Source organism: Solanum verrucosum, unplaced genomic scaffold, assembly GCF_900185275.1.
Source record: "Solanum verrucosum unplaced genomic scaffold, falcon-dt-bn FXZP01000073.1, whole genome shotgun sequence".
Taxonomy (NCBI): Eukaryota; Viridiplantae; Streptophyta; class Magnoliopsida; order Solanales; family Solanaceae; genus Solanum; species Solanum verrucosum.
This window is the reverse complement of record NW_026020298.1, coordinates 436,497-446,383: the sequence shown is the minus strand read 5'-3', so window position 1 is coordinate 446,383 and position 9,887 is coordinate 436,497. Positions and strand designations below refer to the sequence as shown.

At 36.1% G+C, this 9,887-nt stretch overlaps 1 protein-coding gene across 1 annotated transcript; it reads right to left on the bottom strand.

Moving 5' to 3' along the window:
- Positions 1 to 7,313: 7,313 nt before the first annotated feature.
- On the bottom strand, positions 7,314 to 8,030 carry LOC125834792 (uncharacterized). The gene has a single exon (XM_049513944.1). It carries the CDS (start codon positions 8,028 to 8,030, stop codon positions 7,314 to 7,316), a length of 717 nt encoding a protein of 238 aa, XP_049369901.1.
- Positions 8,031 to 9,887: the final 1,857 nt, after the last annotated feature.

Genomic DNA, 9,887 nt, shown 5'->3' with positions numbered 1-9,887 from the left:
AATATGTAGTAATATGTAATATGTAATTTGGATAAAAATAGAGTTTCCTAAAAAAGATAATTAAAATAAATAAATAATAATGATACTAAATGTTAAAATATTAGATAGAGTTTGTGATCTAAAATTATGCTTATTATAAAGTTTAGTATATACATGTAAGTTGTTTAGAACATATGAACACTTATTATTTATTTACATGTATAGACAAATTGACGATAGATTATATGTAGTAAAGTAATATGTATATTTGAGTGTAGGCATTTATAATTTATAAAAATAAATAAATAACATAAGTAAAAGAGACAATAGATAATACTAGGTTATGTAAAGAAAATATAGAGTATATACCATTATATGTATGACATATTTATGTATGTACCTTGTGTTTGAACCTGTTGACATATCTAAAATTTTGAAATAATATGTTAAAAGATTAAAATGTTTTAGCAATGTTTGATACAAAAAGTTAGACTAGTCAATATACTTTATAAGTGGGTGATATAAAGAGTATAAAAATAGGCCTAACTATTGAGTCTTATTCTACAATTATATTTTTTTTGTTAAATATATAAGCCTACTTCCCTACTTATTTTCTTTAAAAAAAAGTATATCTAAAGATAAATATCTTAGCTTTAAGTAAATTTCTAAATGTAATTATTCTAACCTTTAAACTAGTTTCAAAATATTTGGAGGTCCTAAGTGATAAGTAGGGCTAAATAAATATTATTTTAGCCTTTATGTATTCCTAAATTCATTGGGAATCCCCAACTCATGAGTTTTATCTTTTCTACTTAAGTACCTAAATGAAAATTACTTCACCTTTTTGAAACTTCATTTGGAATTTTATTTTAAAACTATAAGCCCCTCTTTTCAACTTAAAAGGCCTAAAAGAATGTTACAAGTAGAAAACCTAACCATTTTTTAAGAAAATATCTTTTGTATCATTTGTTCTAAAGGTGTCTCAACTAAATTCATAAACAAATAATATTAGCTCACGTAAATAAACTTCAAAATAAAAACCAAGCAATATATCAAAAACTTGTAAGCAAAGGTTAACCAATATATCCAAACAATATAATTAAGACTCGAAAAGAGGAAGACTAAGAAATATTGGACTCCTAATTTGTGAGACTCCAAGCGTTGCGATGATCCTAATTGTTGTTGGCCTAATACTTTAGGCCAATAACGAGTTCCAAAGTAGAAACTCCAGCCCTTCGGTTGTACATGCAACATACAACGAGAAAAAAAAAAGATTAGAAACTATTCAAACAACAATATCAAATTTAAGAGAGAAGCGACGTGAACTTAAAATAAAAAGAGTTCTCAAACTACATGATCTAACCAATATTGTCATTAAGCTTGTTAGGAAAGAACAATACTATTAGGCGATAGAAAAATGATAATTTGCACACAAAAGATCAATCACATCATCAGACAAAATAGGCAGCCATTCCATTTTATACTTATGTTTGTTTAACTATGTTCAAATGTCAACATGGCATGTCAATACTTTAAGACGTTGTTTTAACTATAAGACTAAGGAAGGTTTGACATAGACAACGAATTAGAACTGCAAATGCCAAATTATTCTAAGTCAATTAACGCATATATTAACCCAATAATCCCCGATATTATCACGGATCTTAGGATATAATGACTATGCGTATAATATGAACTCGGAGCCCTTTCAATAGATTACTACATTTGACAAAGAAGAAAGCTTATCTATTTGCTTAACCATCTCTTTGGTAGACTCCAAAAAATGATTCTCACTGATAAAGTCACAGATTAACAAACTAGTTATTCCTATATCATGACAAATTACTAGGTTTCATGTCAAAAATCAATGATCAATATAGTATGGCCAGTAAGCTAAATAAAGTTTTGACATATTTTATAGATAGATAATTATGTCCTGATCATCCTAGGTTCGTAGGTGTGGAAACAGACGACTTAAAATATTAATGTTAGGTAGATAGCCTCACTCTTCATGATCAGAAACTATAATTATAATAATAACGATATTACATAGCAAAATCTAATGTTTATGAATTCAAATAAAAAAAAACTAAAAATGGGACTGACTAAGACTTTATTCCAGCATCATGGTAAAATTCTAATGTGAAGAAGTGGTTTCTTAAATCCCAAACAGTTAGCCATTTACAAGTTCAATCTAGCAAGGGCAAATTAGTAATCAAGAATAGAGATCAGTAGAAAAATGTCACCAACACAATAGTCTAGTCAAAAATCCAAGAACACATCCACATGCCTTTCAAATGATGCAAATGCACCAGAAAGTGATCCTTAACAAACAAAAGGGTAAGGGGTCACTATTTTTTATTTCAAAAGACAAGATTGATGTCAAAATATATCAACAGTATATTATTCATATGGAAAAAATGGTCCTGTTATATTAAAAGGTGGACGAAACGCCTATATTCATCACCAAATTTTGAATTTATGGATAAGGAGAGAAGAAAGTTGCTAACCTTGTGTAGAGCAACAAACTAGAGCGTTGACGTCAAGATTCCAATTTCAAACTTACTCAAACTCGAATTCAAAAATCAAAAACGGAAAGACAAGAAGAGAAATAATTTTCAAACTCTAAAGAAGCTCTGAAGTGTTGCGATTTTTCTCTCTTTTAGCAGTTCTTCAATCGTTTTTTCTCGATGTTGCTGGATGATTGTTGGATGCTTGTTGGGTTGTTTTTTACTGTTTTTGAGATCGTTCTTGGCTGATTTTCGGATCTCCTCCGATTCCTTTTCAGATGGGAAGACGCCATTCTTTTATAGGCAAAAATTGGATTCAAAATACGAATTTGAAATCAAATATTCACTGGAAAATAGAGAGCTACTGCTACAGATTAAATCAACGTCACTTTTTTCAGATTTTGGAGCTGTTGGGATCAGGCATAGGCAACGTAGGGGTCTCTTTTCATTAGAAAAAGGATGATGGAGGAGACATAAAACAAGGGACCGTCGAAAATTGTTGTTTTCCGGCGGTCAATGGTCGTTCTTTGATGGGACGAAGGAGTGACGGGAATGGGGAAGCGAAGCGCCTGGGGAACGAGGAGAAGTTGTGAGGTGATGAGGGAGTGGATGATGTTAGAGACCGCCGGATATTGTTGTTTTTCGGTGGTTCATGGCCGACCTTGATGGGAGAGGTCGAAAGAGGCATGGGGAAGGTGAGCCTGCAGACGCCTGGGGAAGGAGAAGAGAGAGTGAGGCGTCGTCCTTTTCTGGAAAACTGGAGAAGAACGTTGGTCTTGGGAAGTTGAAAGATTAGGGGGCGGTAGGGGTTGTACAATTTTGGGAAAAGATGAAAATGTCCTATTTAATTCGGGTCGTCCAATCGTTTGATCGGACGGTTAAGATAAATCAGAAATTAAATGAAAAAGTTATATATATATATATATATATATATATATATATATATATATATATTAAATAATTGTAAAAGCTTAGTTAACTAGGAATGTTAGATTTAATCGTAGGGACAAGATTTATGCTAAAGAGGCACAATCCAATTGCTCGCCTACGTGGCATACACGGATTGGCCGGTTTAAACAGACTTGGATTGCCAAAATTACTCAAATTAAAATCATTTAAATTATAACTACTTCTTTATTAAATAGTAATAATTTATTAAATAGTCATAATTTATTAAATTAAAAATAATTATTTTGCAAGACTAGCTTATTTGATAAAATTAATCCCTCTTAAAATTAAATTAATATAAATTAGCAACTCATTAATTAATTAAGCATTCTAATTTTAATAAATGTACGAAAAATATCTATTGCGACAAAAGGAATTATCTTTGAACAAAAATAGATTCAATTCTTAAGAACAACATTTATTTTTTTAAAAAAATGAGAAAGTAAGTAGTAAGATATATATAATATATTTAATCTTTATAAGAAATAACATTTATGAAATAAATTTATCAAGTCAAATAAATAATTAAAAATCTTTTCGTATTTCTATAAAAAATTCATAACATATATATTTTATTATTATTATTAAATGTGGAGAGCCAAAATTGGGTGTCAACAACTTGCCCCTTTCTTTGTCCATGGAAGAGAGTAAACAAGATGTGGACAAAGAAATATTGACACAATCCAATTTTAGGCAACCCACCAAAATACACTTTGAGCAATAACTTGGCAAGAATGGAATTATGGCCGAACTCTGGCTTTCGAGCTGCCTACATATCCCAGGTTTCATGAGAAATCAGGCCACATGTAGTTCGAGAACATAGCAAATTTTTATTAAAAATTTGCCCAGTATCAAATTATGGTAATACTGAAATCTTTCGGTGGTGAGGTATGAAGATATTAGCATGAATAGAGGGGTGAGATACGGTTCTAAAGAAACTTGAATGAGAAATGCTTCGTAGCAATTTCTACTGAAGACTCATGGTAGATGGATGATTATTCAAAAGGATGCCCCAGTGTCTAGTTAGAATGAACTGAGACATTAAAGAGCTATAAGTGAAATTTAAATCTGAACTTCTGAAAATCGAGTTGAGTTGAGTTTTTAAAGTGAATCATTGACGTAGATAGTGATGCTTGACATTGCACTAACTTGCCCTAGTTTGCTTCTTAGAGGGAGTTCCTCATTGTAATGATTTGTCCTACAAAACATGTAAAAGGGTGAAAAGTACCTGTTGTGGTTCAAAAAATTATAAATTGAAATAGTAATGTAAAGAGTAGAGAGTAGATGTTGAAACGACTATTGATGTCTCTTTCTGTGTTGTGAGTGTGATGTAGGTAAAGTAACTTGTATTGTAGAGGACCTCAACTGGTGAGGTTGTTGTAATGTAAAAGCATGTATTCGGTTGTGTAAAGCTTGTAAGGTAAAGCCTCCGGCTGGCGGGGTTGTTGTAATGTAAAAACATGTATCCGGTTGTGTAAAGCTTGTAAGGCAAAACCTCTGGTTGGCGGGCCTGTTGTAATGTAAAAGCATGTATCCGGCTGTGTAAAGCTTGTAATGCAAAGCCTCCAGCTGGCGGGGTTGTTGTAATGTAAAAGCCTGTATCCGGCTGTGTAAAGCTTGTAATGTAAAGCATCCGGCTGGCGAGGCTGTTGTAATTGAAAAGCCTGTATCCGGTTGTGTAAAGCTTGTAATGTAAAGCCTCCGTCTGGCGGAGCTGTTGTAATGTAAAAGCATGTATCCAGTTGTATAAAGATTGTAACATAAATTTAATTATTGGCGTGTGACAGCGTTTCTATGCGTGCTTGCCCCCGATCGATGGAACTTCAGTGACGTCACTATGATGTGGTCTCCGACTGGCGGAGTGTTGCTTCTTTTGCTTATATATATGCTTTGATTGGCGGAGTTCGGTCGATGTTTGCTATGTACAGCCTCTGATTGGCGGAGTTTGACGATGTTTTCTATGTACAACCTCTGGGTGACAAAGTTTGACGATGTTTGTTATGTACAGCCTCCAAGTGGCGGAGTTTGATGACGTTTGCTATGTACAGCCTCCGGTTGGCGGAGTTTGACAATGTTTTGCTACAAGCTCCAGTTGGTGGAGTTATTTTGACAGAAAATTAAACATCCTATTTTCCTACGAAGGCCTTCTTTTCTTCAGTATTTGATCTAGATCTTGAGCGTACCTGCGAAGATTTAAACAAGATATATTTTAGTTATAAGATGGAAGTTGAAGTATTTCCGGGAAATGAAGTAGAGAAAGAGTATTTTGGCTCATGATTGTGAGAAGTCAAATGGTGTTTCTGGTCATTCCCCAAGACCTGATGTTATTTTCTTGATTCCTGTGTTCCTGCACTCAAAGAAAAAATTTAATTTGGGAGGGGGTGTTGATTTGTATCGACTCGCGGACTGAAGCGTCGTCATTGGAATCCTTCGACACCTTGTCAGTACCGCACATAGTTTCTTAACCTAGAGACTTGGTAGGTGGATGAGTAGAAAAATATTTTTGAAAATAATTAGCTTGTTTTTTCTAGAAAATAAGTATACTACGCATATAGTAATTCTCCAACGTTTTTAGATTATGACATGTTTCGAAGTCCATCGAGCTTTCCATTTTGTTAACTATATCCAACGTAGGCCTCCTGTAGCTTTTACCCTTCTGATGAAGCTTTCCTAGTTTTTTTTGCAAACACTACGGCGATCGATATTTTTCAATATTCTGAGGTTATGCTAACTATGAGGAATGTTTCTTAAGGGTATGCAGAGAATTGATCGAGCCTAACTCAGGCTGTTTACGTATCCCCAAAATAGGAATCAGATCATAACGTAGTTCGAATACAAGTGGGAGAAATAGAAGTATGTAATGCAAAGACCGAGCTTGACTCAAGCTGCCTATGTATCCAAGCGGAATCAGGTTGGTACGTAGTTCAAATACAATAGGAAAGTAAAAAATGCAAGGGAAAATTAAGAATATGTAATGCAATGACCGGGCCTGACTCAGGCTGCCTACGTATCCAAGTGGAATCGGGTCGTAACGTAGTTCGAATACAATAAGTAAATGAAAAAAGTATGCGAGGGAAAAAGTAAGAAACATGCAATGCAATGACCAAGCCTGACTCAGGCTGCTTATATATCCAAGTGAAATCAGGTCGTAACATAGTTCAAATACAATAAGTAAGTGAAAAAGTATGCGAGGGAAAAAGTAAGAAACAGGCAATGCAATGACCGAGCCTGACTCAGGTTGCCTACATATCCAAGTGGAATCAGGTCAGGACGTAGTTCCGATACAAAAAGAAGAGTGAAAAATATGAAATGCAATGACCGGGCCTGACTCAGGCTGCCTACGTATCTAAGCGAAATCAGGTCAGTACGTAGTTCAGATACAATAAGAAAGTGAAAAATGCAAGGGACCGAATCCGACAAGGATTGCCTACGTATACCACCGAGGGAATTCAGGTCGAGCGTAGTTCTAAATACAAGGAAATGATGATTTGGATTTTCTAAGAGAGACCGGATCCGATGTGGGTTGCCTACGTACCCCGCCGTGGGAAGTCAGGTCTAAACGTAGTTCTGTTACATTGAAAAATGCAAAAGTACACAAAATAAGCGCTAATCTTAAGGTCTTCAGATGTAGTATTTCTTGATGGCGTCTGAATTGATTGGCTTTGTACTCACTCTGCCATCCATTTCTGCTAAGATTACCGCTCCTCCTGAGAGTACTCTATGAATCATGTAGGGTCTTTGCCAATTTGGTGCAAATTTCCCTTTGGCTTCTCCTTGGTGAGGAAAGATCTTCTTCAATACTAATTGCCCCGGTGTGAACTGTCGAGGTCTGACTTTCTTGTTGAAGGCTTTGGTCATTCTGTTCTAATAGAGTTGTCAATGACAAACCGCGTCCATCCTCTTTTCATCGATGAGCATCAATTGTTCATGCCTGCTACGTATCCATTCCACATCGTCCAGACCAACATCTTGGATAATCCTTAAAGATGGTATTTCCACCTCGGCAGGTATTACTACTTCCGAACCATAAACCAATATATAAGGAGTTGCCCCAGTTGATGTTCTGATCGTGGTACGATAACCGAGTAAAGCATATGGTAGCTTCTCATGCCATTGCCTGTGACTGTCTACTATTTTCCTTAAAATCTTCTTGATATTCTTATTTGCAGCCTCAACTGCTCCATTCAACTGTGGTCGGTAAACTATGGAATTTCGATGAGCAATCTTGAACTTTTCATAAGTTTCCTTCATAAGATCGCTGTTGAGATTGGCCGCATTATCTGTTATGATTGATTCTGGAATTCCAAAACGACAAACTATGTTATTGCGAACAAAGTCTGCCACTACCTTCTTGGTCACTGCCTTGTATGTCGAAACTTCGAACCATTTTGTGAAATAATTAATAGCCACTAGAATGAAATGATGTCTATTTGATGCGGGAGGCTCTATGGGTTCGATAACGTCCATGCCCCAAGCGGCAAATGGCCAAGGGGAACCCATCACATTGAGCTCATTCGGTGGAACCCGTATAAAATCTCCATGCACTTGACACTGATGACACTTTTGCACATTCCGGATGCTATCTCTCTCCATGGTCATCCAAAAATATCCAACTCATAAAATTTTCTTTGCCAAAGTGAACCCATTCATGTGAGGTCCACATCTTTCTGCATGTATTTCTTCCAAAAGCCTTGTAACTTCTGCGGCGTCGACACATCTCAACAATCCTAAATCCGAAGTTCTCTTATATAGGATTTCTCCGTTAAGGAAGAAATGATTGGACATCCTTCTCAAAGCCCATTTCTGTTTGCTTGTAGCGTTTCCAAAATATTCTTGTGCTTCTATCAGTCTTCTGATGTCATAGTTCCAGGGTTTTCCATCCAATTCCTCATCTACATGAAAGTAGTATGCATGTTGATCATGTATCTCTATATCGATAGGGTCAATGTAATTCTTGTTTGGATGTTGAATCATCGAGGACAGTGTTGCCAAAGCATCGGCAAACTCATTTTGAGCTCGAGGGACATGCTTGAACTCAATCCTTACGAATCTCCTACTCAACTCTTTAATTCAATGTAGATAAGGCAAGATCTTGACAATCTTAGTGGTCCATTCTCCTTGCACCTGGTGAACCAATAAGTCGGAATCTCCTTTCACCAAGATTTCTTTAATGTTCATGTCGATGGACATCCTGAGTCCGAGGATACAAGCTTCATATTCTGCCATGTTGTTGGTACAATAAAACCTGATCTTAGCTGAGATCGGGTAATACTGACCTGTTTCCGAAATTAAGACTGCTCATATTCCAACTCCAATAGAGTTTGATGCTCCATCAAAGAACATTCTCCATCCATCATATGATTCTGATATATCTTCTCCTACAAACAAAACTTCTTTATCAGGGAAGTAGGTTGTGAGCGGCTTGTAATCCTGGTCCACCGGGTTTTCTGCGAGGTGATCCGCCAGGGCTTGTCCTTTGATGGCTTTTTGTGTCACGTACATGATATCAAACTCACTCAACAAAATTTGTCACTTTGCCAGCTTACCTGTAGGCATTGGTTTCTGAAAGATGTACTTGAGTGGATACATTCTTGAGATCAAGTACGTGATGTATGCAAACAGGTAATGCCTAAATATTTGCGCAATCCAAGTCAAAGCGCAACATGTTCGTTCTAATAAGGTGTATCTTGCCTCGTACGGTGTGAACTTCTTGCTCAGATAGTAAATGGCTTTCTCTCTTCTACCTATCTCATCATGCTGCCCCAATACACATCTAGATGCATTATCCATGACAGATAGATACAATAACAAACGTTTTCCAGGCTCTGGTGGGTTGGACAAGTATTCTTTGATTCTATCGAAAGCCCTTTGGCATTTCTCTATCCATTTTGTGGCAGCAACCTTCTTCAGTAACTTGAATATGGGTTCGCAGATCACTGTAAATTGAGCTATGAACCGACTGATGTAATTCAGTCTTCCCAAGAAACTCATCACGTCTTTCCGGGTCTTGGGTGGAGGTAGCTCTTGGATTGCCTTGATCTTTGATGGATCCAACTATATGCCTTACCTGCTAACGATGAATCCCAATAGTTTTCTCGCGGGTACTCCAAATGCACACTTTTCTGGATTTAACTTTAGATTATACTTACGCAACCTCTCGAAGAACTTTCGTAAGTCATCCAGATGTTCTGAACCTCTTTTGGATTTGATAACAATATCATCCAAGTACACTTCAATTTCCTTGTGGATCATATCGTGAAAAAAAGATAGTCATAGCCCTCATGTAGGTTGCACCGGCATTTTTAGACCAAATGTCATTACTCTGTAGCAATACACTTTCCATGGAGTAATAAACGTTGTCTTCTCTGCATCATCTTCTTCTATCGGGATTTGGTGATATCCTGCAAAGCAATCGACAAATGATTGCAACTCATGTTTTGCACAATTATC

Bases quoted from the DNA above. Each gene is read 5' to 3' on its own strand.
- LOC125834792 (XM_049513944.1), bottom strand. From the start codon at position 8,030: ATGGAGAGAGATAGCATCCGGAATGTGCAAAAGTGTCATCAGTGTCAA.